Source organism: Borostomias antarcticus (genome assembly GCF_949987555.1).
Source record: "Borostomias antarcticus genome assembly, chromosome: 29".
Taxonomy (NCBI): domain Eukaryota; kingdom Metazoa; phylum Chordata; class Actinopteri; order Stomiiformes; family Stomiidae; genus Borostomias; species Borostomias antarcticus.
The window spans coordinates 4030120-4045119 of record NC_140262.1 but is presented as its reverse complement, the minus strand read 5'-3'; the positions used below and the strand labels follow the sequence as shown (position 1 = coordinate 4045119).

General features: G+C 51.4%; 1 protein-coding gene across 1 annotated transcript in view; it reads right to left on the bottom strand.

Moving 5' to 3' along the window:
- The window catches only part of LOC311326967 (thyroid hormone receptor alpha-like), a gene marked incomplete at both ends in the record, with an annotated part of 21349 nt that extends 10740 nt beyond the window's left edge, over positions 1 to 10609 (bottom strand). Inside the window, 2 exon segments of the mRNA XM_084459954.1 lie at positions 2542 to 2603; positions 10554 to 10609. Of these exon segments, the coding sequence (XP_084316080.1) occupies positions 2542 to 2603; positions 10554 to 10609 (118 nt within the window).
- Positions 10610 to 15000: the final 4391 nt, after the last annotated feature.

Below are 15000 nucleotides of genomic sequence, written 5' to 3'. Positions count from 1 at the left end.
TCATTTCGCTCTGCATTGTGTTTTTCTCTGTCAGTGGTTCGTTTGACCCGTGTTGAGGGTTTGACCCACGTTGAGGGGTTGACCCGTGTTGAGGATTTGACCCGTGTTGAGGGTTCGCCCAGGGTGGGATTTGAAGCCATGTTTTTCTGAGCCTGTCCGTTTGCGAGACACCGCTCTATCCCGCTACGCCACTGAAAAGCTAGCTATCGGATGAAGCAGACAGACGGTATTTATCCTAGGGGGAGCGAGCTTCACTACTTGATGACTACTTAACTCAAGCCGCCTCATTACACACACCGTCTCTGGGCTTATCAACACGCGTCGTGACCGCGTCACCTAACAGTCGCTTTAGACGTCTACGCCACTGAAAAGCTAGCGATTCGATGACGCGGGTGGTCGGTATTTTCAACTAAGGAGTGAGAAAACCAATCCCAACCCAGTTATGTGTGTGTGTGTGTGTGTGTGTTTCTGAGCGTGAGAATGGGAGAGAGTATGAAGGCATTCCTCTGGACCGTCCCACAGGAAGTAGAGGAAGTCTTAGAGCAGCCCAGAGCTTTAGAGAAGCTGGAGAACTATCATCAAGCACCCGTCAGTACGAGGACGACTCCGAAGACATCAGGCCTACCTTACTCTTAAAGCACACTAACTCTGTCTCTCTCTCCCCCTCTCTCTCCTTCTCTCCCTCCCCCTCTCTCTTCCTCTCTCTCCCTCCCTCTCTCTCCCTCTCTCTCTCTCTCCCCCTCTCTCTCTCCCTCTCTCTCCCACCCTCTTCCTCTCTCTCCCTCCCTCTCTCTTCCTCTCCCTCCCTCTATCTTTCTCCCTCTCTCCCCCCTCTCTCTTTCTCTTCCACCCTCTCCCTCTCTCTCCCTCCCTCTCTCCCCCCTCTCTCCCCCTCTCTCTCCCTCTCTCTCCCCCCCTCTCTACCTCTCTCTCTCTCTCCCTCTCTCTCCCCCTTTCTCTCCCCCCCCCCCTCTCTCTCTCTCCCTCTCCCTCCCTCTCTCCCTCTCTCTCTCTCTCTGTGTCCCTCATTCCATCCATCTCCTCCCTCCTCCAGGCAAAGTCTTCCTCTTCCCAGCCCACATCAGGAAACAGGCAATGTGTCTTTTATTTCCCATACTGCCCCAGCAGCGCATTGAGATTAAGTGAGCCAGCGCAGAGACGGAAGAAGCAGCCAATCGGCCGCCGGGACCAGGCGGAGTGGGGGGGGGGGGGGCGCCACACAAACGCGCTCGCCCGCAGGCGGACCGGGTAGATCAGAGGGACAGACGTCGCCGTTTGTAGGAAGGTCACCGCGCTCTGCTCCGCCGGTGTGTGTGCGTGCGTGGGCACGTGCGGAGGGAGGAGCCGGGGTTTGGCGCCAGAACCAATATGGCCGCAGGCCGGCCTACCGCCGAGCCAGCGGCCGTACAAACAGCTGCACTCAGCCAGCAGCTACCCTGTTACCCTGCCCCGGGGTAGAATAACAGCCCCTGCACTCAGCCAGCAGTTACCCTGCCCCGGGGTAGAATATCAGCCCCCTGCACTCCAGCAGTTACCCTGCCCTGGGGTAGAATATCAGCCCCTGCACTCCGCCAGCAGTTACCCTGCCCCGGGGTAGAATATCAGCCCCTGGGGGAGGGCAGTAGAAGACTGTAGTTTCTGAAGCGTACTGTAAAGATAGATTCTTTGACCTGGTCACTGTGGAATGTCAGTTTCTCCCACCAGAAAACCCCCCCTTAAACAGACATAATGTAAACACCAAGTTGAAGAAAAACGAAGCCGAGGGTCCGATCCCATAGGCTTCTGATGACATCAGCGTATGTGAAAGACTTCAGCTAATAGCAACGGTCTGACCCCGGCCGTCGAGTCTTTCAGACATATTGTCATACTTTCCTTTCAAGCGGTCCGTGGCGGGTCACATGTCCAAGGCCTGGAGCTGGCAGGGTGCATGCTGGGACAGACCGTACGCGCTTCCTGATTGGCACGGGGGAGATGACAAACGCAGATGTTCAACGACCGCTTGGGCAGACGCTATACGGCCGAGCGCCCCGGGACTCCTCCAATAGTTTTGTCTCTCTCTCTCTTTCTCTCTCTCCCCCTCTCTCTCTCTCTCTCTCTCTCTTCACTCGACTCCTGGTGTTTCGGCCGGCGAATCACAACGCACCGCTAAAGGGAGCGGAGAGTTCGCTCTCTTGATGACAGACGGCCTCGGTTTGTTTTCTGTTCCCGGTGACAAACAGGAAGTATAAAGCAAACAAGATTTGACTCGGTTTCTCTGTCACAGCTTCTCCGTGACGGCGTAGTGGCCCCCTGCCCCCCCCCCCCCCACTCCCCCCCCCCCCCCACAAGATTTCCGAGTTTAAAAGTTTAAGCAAACTCCTTCTAGTGTGCTTCTCTGGAAATACGGAATATATTTCCTGGCTGGACCGTACCAATTGATCACAAAGACCGGGGGGGGGGTAAGGTCTCCCAGACGGTCACACTCTTTTCTTCAGTCCCGCTGTGACCGAGCCCTAACACCGACCCTGGAGAAACACCTCGTCTTCCTCCGTCTGTACTCACCAGACATGCTCTTCACTGAACATTGACTGTTCTTCCTTTTCCTTTTCGGGCCATCGAGCCACCTGTGGAGAGAGAGAGAGAGAGAGAGAGAGAGAGAGAGAGAGAGACAGTTTGAGATTAGCGTGCCACGGTAAACAGGTACGAGCGCACGGCTAGTGATTTAGACTGCAGGAGGAATAATGTCTGGCTGTTTGTGTGCGGGGCACTTTTCCGTGCGAGACACCGCAGTGCTTTAAGTGTGCCAAGAACATGGCCGCCCTGCCACTTCAATTTACCAGAGAGGAGAAAACTAGAACACAACAGAGAGAGGCTTATTCAGCTGTTCAACGCTCACAAGGACACACTCTTTCTCCATCTCTCTCTCTCTCTCTCTCTCTCTCTCACACACACACACACACGTACACCTCGTTCCCCTGCTCCTCGGGGAGCAGGGGAGGCGCGGCAGGACACGGTGTCCTAATAAAACTAGGGGATGTGTTGGACGTCAACGCCGGCCTCTCCAGGGGTCCTACCCTCCTCACACGCTCCCGCGCGCTCCCGCGTTCCTTCGAGCTTTTAATACCGGCTCCTACAGGTACATGGTTCCACCGGGACAGCGCTGTGTACACCAGGGGTCCGGCTTCGGCCCGTGAGCTACGGCGCTGAGCCGTCTGGGTCCCCCGGCGGAACCCTCGGCCCTAAGTAGGTAAACAGATCTATCGTTGCCCCTGGAAACCTAAAGACACGAGCGCTCGCTCTATCCGGGGCGTCGCCGGGCCTAAGACGCCAGGCACAAGCGAGGTTCTCTTCCTGCGTTACGTTACATCACAGTCTTGTTCTAAAACGATGCTGACTTCTGTCTTATCAGGAGCAAAACAAACGCCTTAATGAAGTTTTTAATGTTTTTAATTAAGGTTTAGAATTTCCTACTCGGTATTCCCATCGACTCTTCTTGCGTTCGGGACTTCTGATTTTGGACAGCAAGCCGATGTAAGGGGTAATGCTTTCATTGTATAAAAAGAGACGTTTGAAGCAGAGGTTAAAAGGTCAGCTGAGAGTCAGTAGTGGCAATATACAAAATGGCTGACATTTAGCCTAATTCCAGATGTCAACAAGGAGGTATGCATCCTCACAAGGCAGTTCCTTATAAAAAAAATAAAAAAAATAAAATAAACCTCTGTCAGAGTGTGAGAGAAAAAAAAAAGGACTATCTTGTGACGTAGTGACAACAGAGAAAGATTGCAGAGGTTAAATGTCACACATCTGTCCTCCTAGACGGTGTCTTTATCAGAATCCCATCACGTGTACCATCCATCGCCCAGGGTGACATCATCAACATGTCAGCTCAGTGCCAGTTCCCCCTCCCACACTGAAGCCTGATGATGTCACAAGCAACACACAGGAAGAATAGCACACACATGCACACGCACACACACACACACACAGGCAAAAACACTCTTTCTTGTCTTCTTGCTTTCGTTCCAGAATGCCTGTCTTTTAATAGCCCCTGTAAGGACCATCGTACACTGATTTGAGGAGCAAACTCTGACGAACACTCCAACAACCCACACACACATAAACAACACACACACACACACACACACACACACACACACACACACACACACACACACACACACACAGACAACACACACACACACACGCACACGCACACACACACGTACACACACACACAGACAACACACACACACACACAGACAACACACGCACACACACATACACACACACACACGGAGACTGCATTGACCTTCTAGGCTTTCATTTTGAACCTCAGAATCTCTGAAATAGCACTAATGAAAATACCAACACTCACGCACCCTCACCAAGATGACATCCTCGCGCCAGAGCAGAGCCTGCTAGCCTAACCTAAACCATCCTGTCCTCTCCTGGCGCGGGCGCCGCTACGAAAAGACACGCCGAAGCTCTCTACTTCCTCAAGGGGAGTTAGGAGGAGAGCACAGGAGAGGAAGGATGAGGGCGTCTTCCAGCGCTCCACTCTGGCTGCTCTTCTGTGACAAACATAAATTATTTCACACTCAGATGGAGAAGCTACAAGACTCTGCCATTAGGGGGGCTGGAAGCGCTCTTAGGAGCGACGGAAAACAAGCTGCACGGAACGTGGTCAGGGTGTAAAGCCACCGCCGCAGGCTGAGGAAACATTTTGGGTCGTGAATGCGAATATGCAGGACTCTGGTCGAGCAGGAAGCTTTGCTCCATCCCCGGCTTATGAAAATAACACACGGTTTCATTAGGCGCTTATGTAACAACCTGGCAACCCAGCAGCACCTTAAGTGAAGCACATGGCTGTAGAGTTTGGCCAATTTTGTGCACTAGACGGGGGAAAGTTAACGACATCATTCATTATTGAGATTTTATTTTTAATGCATTTTGATTTTACAAGGTGCAGAGTGGTTCAAAGCAGTAAAAGTGTCCGCGATGGATTAATAAATGCCCTCATAACCCGTGGGTGATCAATTGTAAACACTGTCTAAAAAATAAAAAAAAAAACAGAAAAAAAGCTCATCCAAATCCAAGAAAAACATCTGTATTTCTCCTCAGCATCACGAAACATAAACTGTACCAGTAATACAATATGCAGAGCTGCCTCAGCAAAATATAAATCAGAAACAGCAGACACTCACCATCAACATCAAAACACACACACACACGCACATACACACACGTACACACACACACACAGCACGCACACAGAGTGCAGTAAAGTAGCCAAACAGAAGGTGAGAGTTGTTGTAAAAAGAGAGTTACACGCTGACCTTCTGAGGCGGGGGGACTGGAGAATGTGCATGGTGCAGAGGAGCGCGAGGCCGGCCTCAAACTGTGCTGCTACACACGAGACACATCGACTCTTGTGCGCTAGCACACTGCCAACCTTGCTATGTTTAGCTCTGAAAAAGACTCGGGCTCATGAGTGCACACACCCTCCCTCCTTTCTCTCTCTCTCTCTCTCTCTTTCTCTCCGGCTGTGTGTGTGTCTCTCCCTGGACAGTCGCTCAGTCTTTACGTCTCTGAATCCCTCACTGTTTTTTCCCTCTTTTTTCTCTCTCTCTCTCTCTCTCTCTCTCTCTCTGTGCATGACATCTGTGGCTATCAATCTGACGCGAAGTCCGGCTCCTCTTCCGGGATTGGATGACGGGCGGCTTTTCTACCTGAGCTGGACAGCGGTTTTTAGGGTTTTGAGTGACAGGTGGGGGTCAACATGGCGGCTCACATGCAGTTGTCAACACATGCAACCATAGCTTGTCCAGGGAGCCCGGATCAAGCTATTAATACCCATGGTACAGCATTCACTAAGGCCAGAGCTTCACAACTGAAAACGATAGTGTGATATAGACCTGGAAGCGGTGGTTAGTTAGTAATGAATCAATCGTCCCAATAGATTAACATATTGTGAATTCGTTGTTGAGTAGCCTATGTTTAGCGCTAGGACACTACGGCCTGGAATGAATTGTAGGGTCATTCTCAAAGTACGGTGTACAAACCGGCAGGGTTTTCGATTCGATTTCAGCGGCAGACATAGCTCGGATCTCTTAAGTGAAAATGCGTTAGCATAGCGATTAGCAAGCACGAATGGTAGCCTGATGTGTCAGAGACGAACCCAAAACGAGTTACAGGCTGTGCAACTGTGCTTTTATTTGAGCGTTTCGTTTTAACGGAGGTCTAAATGCGTAGGCCCACTGGCAGACAGCGAGTACACTGTATATGTAACACAGCTTACAGAGGTTGAAACGGGGAAAGGAGTGCTCATCGCTGCTATTGACTGTGTGTTGAGCACGAGCATGTGCTTGCATAGCGCGCAGACGAGCATGCACACACACACACACACACACACACACACACACACACACACACACACACAGACGCGCACACACACACACACACTCACACACACACACACACACACACACACACACACACGCACACACACACGCACACACACACACAGCCGACTCCGCATTCCTGGCTGTGCGAGCGTGAGCTGTGAGAAGCCATCACCCCCTCAGCGCCGTAGCGGCAGCCAAACCACACACATCAACCACAAGAGGCCACTCCTTGACACTGTGAGAAAGCAAGAGAGAATTTGTCTTCTTGTCAGAGGATCCTGTTATCTGTGGCTTGCCCTCTCCCTGGGCTTTCGCTCTTTACAATTATACTTATTTGACGATGCGCATCGACTAGGTTCTCTCAATTTTTTGGTGTATCCCACTTTGTACTCAATTACCGTGTGCGCCGCATGCGGAGAATACGCAGCCTACGTGCTTTTACCGGAGCAGGGCTATAGGGTGCCGTGTAATTGTGCTTCCCCGTGTTCCACCGATGCTAATGAAAGGCCGGGCAATAAACGTAGCATTTCATTTGAGAGAAGACAATGAACCTTCGTGGGAATAGAGGGGAGTCGTAAAAGCAGAAGCGAGCCGTGTGAGCTAGGACCAGGCCTCCAGCATTAAAGAGGGTCGACCCCCGGATATACTAATGTCATAGAGTTTATAGGAAAAGCAATATGGGACAAAATCTGGTTTGCGTCCCCGGAGAGTTCAATTGGATAGCAGAAATTGCATTGTTTGGTATGAAGATTGGATTAAAGGGCGACACAGAGACTGGGGTGGTCCGACATACAATGCTAGATAGCCTTTATATGGCATGTATGTCTTAGTCAAAAAGGCACAGTGTAGTGAATAATAAACAGCTTGTTCTGTTTAACGGAATATCTGTTCTTTGAAAGTAAACAGAATCGGTCATTGCTGCGAGTATTGAGATGCCAATGTTTTTGAGTTATCTGAAGTGTTATGGATGTGTGTGTGTGTGTGTGCATTGTGTGTGTGTGTGTGTGTGTCTGTGCTTCCAGATGGGGCTAAGTAGCCGTGATATTACAGTAATAACTGAAGTCAACAGCTCCAGACAGATAAAACCGCCGGCCTGTGTGTGTGTGTGTGTGTGTGTGTGTGTGTGTGTGTGTTTGTGTGTGACGACCAGTAGAGCTGGCTGTCTGTACTTGGTTAACTGACTGCTCTTCTGTCCAGGTGGGCGGGGGTGTGTGTGTGTGTGTGCCTGTGTGTAGGTGTGTGTGAGTGTGTGTGTTTGAATGCTGGAATCAAGCTGTCCAGATCCGCCATCTTATCAGCAATTAAACCAGAATTGATAAGGAAACCTTTTAATTGAATTCAGGCTTACATCACTAACAACAGAGTTGCCAAGGGATCGCTTGGCGAACTGTAGTGCATTAAGTAAGCTAATTGCATGGAAATAACTTCTTGGCTTGGCTGAAGACAGTTCTTGGCCAGTTGCATGGGGGGATGAAAGATAGTTTGCTGCAGTGCTATGAGCACCTCAAAACCCCCATCATGCTCTAGGGCTAGGCTATTGTTTTCCTACCTCCAGGGCGTGCGTCGGCCATACGATACCGACTGGATGCTCGCCCTGCCTCTCTAGAGGGACGCGAGAAACCAACATGGAGAGCGGAAAGGTTTACTCAACTGCACTGACCGATCATCACCAATGTGATTAACCAATAGTCCAGTCATACCTGGACTCAGACCTACACAGCAGGCTTCATTTAGTCCTGAATCACTACACACACATGCACACTAGCACACGCACGCACACACACACACACACACACACACTAGGGTGTAATCCACACTCAAATCACCTCACTAGCCCCTACTTAAGTTCTCCCAATTACACCGAACCTCTGAACGCACACCTACAACGTCCACTGCCTCTCACCGGAGACACAGGCGTCCCGTATGTGTCCGGCTGGCGGGGGCGGACACGGTGTTCAGGCGCGTTGAGAAGGCGCGAGCGCGTGCGCTACACCTGGTATACGGCACACAAACGCTACTTTATAAAGTCTTGAAATAAGCGTAGCTAGCAAAGCAAGTCACAGTGTACATATTCTACTCAAAATAAACTGAATGAATCAATGTTTTCCATAAAGCCAGGATGGATACCGGATCCCAGCGTACTGTGGCACATTTGGCTGACAGGTCGCCTCTGGCAACGCAGCTGGGTACACTGACGAATCTGGGCTATTGTCCATAAAATGTTATGCCAAAATAATATAGAAAGTGTCAGTTTCATTTGAAACGCATGTCTGTAGACTAGTTTCCAAAGCATCATCTACTGGCTAGCGACTTCCTTCTCCAATTCTAGCCTAGCTGGGTTTGATTAGCCGGCCGGATAATCATTGCTAGTTTTGCGAGGACGTCACACTCACATCCAAGTGATCGAGATGCCACTTGACTCTGATAACGTGATAATGTTACGTCACTAATGAACTCTCCCACCTTCTCGAACAATACTCAGATTCCCAATGCGTAAAACTAAACTAGTTTCTTTTTTAATACTTATATTGTACAATTTACACAAGTCGACCATCAACATACAGTATTCAAGCAAACTGAATTGAAGGAAATAGCCAAAATGGACGCATACACGGACGACGCATGCTTTAGACGCAAGTATGCCGTGAAGCTACTCTGCGTTAGTTAGTGCTGGATTCCACCCTGCACACACACACACACACACACACTACAAACTTTGCGTACACACACCCTCATCCACCCCACGCACGCATGCGCAGTATGAGCTGAACTGTGAGACCCGCACACATGTCCCCGTGCTGCCGGAGGGGTTAGTGACAGGTGCATTGTGGGAGGGTAATCTGGGCCGGCTCCTGGGGCTGCTCTTTCATTTGCACCCTAGTAATACGGCTCAGGGTTCAGCGCCGGAGAATCGGACCTTCCAGGGAGCCACGGGCCCTTCCCGCCCTGACCGACGTGTCACACGCACACACGCACGCACGCGTACGCCACCGACCGACGTGTCACACTCACGCACACACGGGCGCACACACACGCACACCACCGACCGACGTGTCACACACACATGCACACGCACACCACCGACGTGTCACACACGCGCACGCACCTACAGTACATGTACACGCACGCACACACGCATACGCACGCACACACATGCACGCAAACGCACACACACACAAGCAATATTGCAGCAGAACCTATAACCTCCGGTTTCACGGCGGAGGAGAGCTCTGATAGGAGAGCTCTGATTGGAGGCCTCCTCTAGCACTCGCTGCACAGGAGATTCAATTTCACTAATGTTATGTTTTAATTAATGGGAAAAGGGAAGCAATCTGTGTGTGTGTGTGTGTGTGTGCGTGTGTGTGTGTGTGTGTGCGCTGAGCTCCAGCTGAGCCCGCTCCTGGGGAAGAACAGTTGGCAAGATAAACGTACACACGTGCGCGCGCGCACACACACACACACATACACACACACACACACACACACACTACTCGCTTACGGGGTTTTCTAGAAAATCTGACAGAATGGAGAAAGAGAGAGAGAGAGAGAGAGAGAGAGAGAAATATGTTTGGCAGGTAGGGGAGAACTGTGAGAAAGACATGATCAAGGAGTGAGAGAGACTGAGAAAGAGAGAGATAGAGAAAGAAAGAGAGAGAGAGAAAAAAGAGAGAGGAGAGTGTCCTTGCATGGCTTCCCTATACCATAGCATCATGTGATAGTAATACAGCACTCCTCAACTTAGTTAGCAGGGTCAGCTAGGGTATCTACTGTAGGAGAGAGAGAGAGAGAGAGAGAGAGAGGGAGGGAGAGACAGAGAGAGAGAGAGAGAGAGAGAGACAGAGAGGGAGAGAGAGAGACAGAGAGAGGGAGACGAGAGAGTGAGAGAGACAGAGAGGGAGAGAGAGAGAGAGAGACAGACAGAGAGAGAGAGACAGAAAGAGAGAGAGAGAGGGAGAGAGACAGAGATAGAGACAGAGAGAGAGAGAGAGAGAGAGAGAGAGAGAGAGAGGGAGACAGAAAGAGAGACAGAGAGAGAGAGACAGAGGGAGATGAGAGTGAGAGAGTGAGTGAGAGACAGACAGAAAGAGAGAGAGAGAAACAGAGAGAGAGAGTGTGTGTGCGTGCGTGCGTGCATGCATGCATGTGTGTGTGTGTGTGCGCGCTGCTCACCGCTTGTCTTCCCCCTCTGATAGGTTAGGGTCCTGCTCCTTGGGCATGTGTTCCATTCACCTTAATTCCATCCAGCGGCCAATCATGCGAGACTGAGGCGGGCCCCACCCTCGGATGCGCGCTGGTCATTCGCAGGTCGGGGGGGGTCAGTCAGTAGGACATGGCCGGGTCCCGTCCGGATCGACCCCCCTGCGCTGACCTCCCGGGCGCTCTGCTGCGGGGCGCGGCGGTCGCCGGAGGCGGGGTCTGGAGAGGAAGAGACCACGCGGTTTCGGTCAGTCTCATGAAACACACACACACACGCATGCACGCACACACACACGCCGACGTGCTGATTCCGCTAGAAGTGCAAAACGGCGCGAGCGCCATCAGTCAACGTCGCACCTCGTTGACCTACATTCAGCGTGCGCTGTGCAGAACATGACGCGGCAGGTCTGGGGCCAGGCCCCCTGCTGAGCGTTCCAGCATATGGCGTGCCGGGGTCTGTAGCTGGTTGTTTGCTCAAACCCCTCCGAGCCCCTGGGGGGCGGCATGTGGTCTAACGTGTGTGTCGTTATCGTCATCAGACACACGGGTTGCAAAAGGCCTTCCAGGAACCGTGGCGCTGTGACCTCGTTAATACGCGGGGCAGAGTCAACAATGGACTCAAACGAACCATGGGAAACCATCCGCCATTGGCCAGGGCGGTCGCCGTGGGAGGGGTTTACCGGGAGCGCTTTAAGAGGCTGTCACCTCTCCCCCGAAAGGTCAAGTAGGTTTTAGGGGCCCCCGAGATGAGATGATGAGCGTTTCCGAGCCCCCCAGCCCCCCCCCCCCAACGCCAGCCCACGACCGCCCTCTCCTCACTACAGCCCCGCTAATCCCTCGTTCATGCCTTCTTAATCCCGCGCAGAATAATCCCAGACATGAGACCGCTGCTGGTAATCTGAGATGCGCACAGCGCCATCATTGTTGTCATAGCAACTAAACGTTGGGATTACACGTCCGGCCGCTAATTCCTTTTAATAGAAATAAAAAATAAGAAAAGAAATAGAAAAAGAACCCATTATTTCTTTAGGATTTCTTTGTCCCGTTTCTCCTGGAAAAGAAATTCAACAAAAAAAATGCAATCTTTCAACGGCCAAATACAAACATAATTTAGGCGTGACCTGAAAAAGAGTCGACGACCCTCAACCTGACCCTTTAAACCTGTGAACCCGTGACACTGCGCTCACATCAATTCATAAAACACGTCCACCGATGCACAGGTTTAAACGTTTCGTTGTTTACAAGTGTTTAATATGTATTACCCAGGCCTCTGTATATTTATAGCTCTTGGCTGCGAGTGTGTTGAGAGAAACATGAACCTTGCCGAGAGAACGACGGTTATAAACCCCAAAATGTGATGGGAGGTGTAACCGAGGGGACAGGAGATCCTGTACCAGCGTAGCTAAGCTCCCTGTGAACAGCGTGGCCTCGCAGTTATTCAATATTCCAGTTATTCAATATTCCAGAGGGAATTCAAAGTCCTCTCAGAGACACAAAGGACGGGATAATATGTCCAGCCGACGACGGTCATCGCTCAGCCTGCTGGATACTGTGTGTTGTTGTTAGTTCACAATGCGCTGGGGTTTGAACCTATAGCTATTTCTACCGACACTGTCCAGGTGTGGCCCTACAAACACACACACACACACACACACACACACACACACACACAACACACACACACACACACACACACACAGCTGACAGACAGATGTGAGCCCTCCCCCTACAAACGTAAGAACAGAAACGCTCTAACGCTGAATTAAAGACTGTAATACCGTTGGAAGCACCAGAGACATCTCAAGATTTCTTTATTATAACATCCTCCATTCAAGCGTGCGCGAATAATATGCTTGGTTTCTGGCTCGACAGCCTTGCAACAACAACAGAATTCTCATTTACAAGATGATAGTCATAACAATAATAATAACAATGATAATAAAAAAAAAGAACAGCGCAATGAAGACAGACGGAGTATCATTTAGCAGCTCAGAAACAAATCCTCCATCTTTCTCTTTCTCGATCCCGTGAACAGGGTACAAGTGTCACAGTAGTGTCCCTGAGAGGTCGACGCCTGTGGAACAAAACTCGCAGTTGTCAGCGAACCGCCAGAAGGGAACAAAAGCCTGCATTGACACAACGGGGACGCTGGAATTGAATCAGAGCTCAGATTGAAGTGCAGCACACGGCCAAGTCCACTATCAAACCCCCCACACTCACAGCCAGGGCTGCAGCTCCAATCCCTGATAAAACACACAGACTGGGAAAACTGTTGAAGTGTGCCCTTATCTCTCTCTTTGTTTCTCTCTCTCTGTTTCTCTCTCTCTCCCCCTCTCTCTCTCTCCCTCTCTCTCTCTCTCTCTCTCTCTCTCTTTGTCTCTCTCTCTCTGTCTCTCTCATACTCTCTCTCTTTGTCTCTCTCTGTCTCTCTCTCTCCCTCTCTCTCTCTTTGTCTCTCTCCCTCTCTCTCTTTGTCTCTCTCTCTCTCTCTCTCCCTCTTTCTCTTTCTGTCTCTCTCCCTCTCTCTCTCCGTCTCCCTCTCTCTCTCGCTCTCGACCTCTCTCTCCCTCTCACTCTTTGTCTCTCTCCTATCTCTGTCTCCCTCTGTCTCTACCTCTCTCTCCCTCTCTCTCTGTCTCTCTCTCTCTGTCTCTCTCCCTCTCTCTCTCTGTTTCTCTCTCTCTCTTTCTCTCTCTCTCTCCCTCTCTCCCTCTCTCTCTCTCTCTCTCTCTCTCCCTCTCTCTCTCTCTCTCTCTCTCCCTCTCTCTCTCTCTCTCTCTCTCTCTCTCTCTCTCTCTGCAGGGAGTCTTTGCTCCCACCCTCCCCTGTATCAGCGGTCCCATCATCGTTGTAGCGTTGTAGCGTTGTAGCTAGCAAGCCTCGACTGCTCCGAGCCGTATGTGTGTAGACTTCCCCTATAGCCAAGGTCAAGCCCATAAAGCTAGATACACACCGTCAAACAAGCCTGGCCCTGTAAATTCACACAGAGAGATAGAGGGGAAGGGGGGGGTGAGAAAGGGAGAGAGACAGAGAGACAGAGAGAAGAGGGAGGGCTTGGAGAGCCAAAGGGTTGATGAGAGGTAAAGTGCATGTTTGATTTAGGTAATTGTTGGCAGGTGGACAAAATAAACTCAGTTATCAGAGCTTAAAGACCAATAACAGGAAAGGCTCGTTGCTAGCGAGCAGATTTACCCCGTCTTGGGGGTTGGGGTTTATCTTGGGGGTTTTCCCGGCGTGTGCACGCGTGTGCGTGTTGCATTTCGATATACAGTCCTTGGCATGAGCGATTCGAGACAATGAACATATCCTGATCTGTCGGTCGGTGTGTGGGCGTGTGTGTAGGTGTGTGTGTTTGTGTGTGTGTGTGTGTGTGTGCGGATGTCTGCACCTCCATATGTCAAGTGGGCGGGGGGACGTTTACGGAAGAACGCGTCTCGAAACCCGAACGATGAGCGCCGAGCCGAGGGGTATTTTCGTTCTGGTGTCACCTCTCTTCAGCTCCCCCCCTCCCCCCCATCCCTCAAAACCCCCCACCCCCCCCTCCACACTCCCCCCAAATAATCCTCTCAGCTTCTAATTGGTCTCGAGGAACCGCCATGCCTTCCTGTGCCAGGCTTGGGCGGTAATGGCTCCGCTATACAAATGCAAACTGGAAGCGGCATGAAAGGGAAGAGCTGCTGAATGTGTGAATGTGTGCCGCGGCGCGGGGAGCCGAGGATCAATTAAACATTCTTCTCTTCAGCGGAGTACGACCAGATTGACGCCTCCCTGTTCTTTATTCGGGGGGGTGGGGAGGGGGGGGGGGGGGGGGGGTGGGGGGGGGGGGAGACGATCCTCGGTGCGCGTCGAAAAAGAAGAAAACGAGAGAAGAAGGAAGTGCGTGCTGATTGGTGGGAGGGAGAAAACGAGATCGAGGATTAGACGGGTCGGCGTGTGACGGGGGCGCAGGGAGGCCGGCTGATGAAAGGATCGCTGTGCAGATGAGCTCCGGGAGATGGGGGTTTTTCCTCCCGGCTTCTCTGGCGCCCCGGCTCACCCTTAGGCTGTCTTCTTCTTCCCCTCGTTCATTTCGGATTCCGCTTCGTATATGCGTCGTTGGCGTGGCGGTGTTAGCGTTGATCGGCGGGTCTGGACTCGCGCGCTGCGATATAAAGCCCCTGCTAAGGCAGCTTTTACAGTATAGTACCCTTTGATATTAGCGTCTAAGTCTGAAGCGGCCTTAATTATCGCTAGCTGAGGATGATGGTACCCTTCCGCAGTGTGTGTGTGTGTGTGTGTGTGTGTGTGTGTGTGTGTGTGTGTGTGTTTTCCGCCTGGAACGCGAGCCACGGTCTTGAGGAGTCCATTACAGCTCCACGGTGACAGACAGGGCTCCTTGGTTATAAGCTCCAAAGGTTTTAAGGTTAAAGGTCACGCTCCA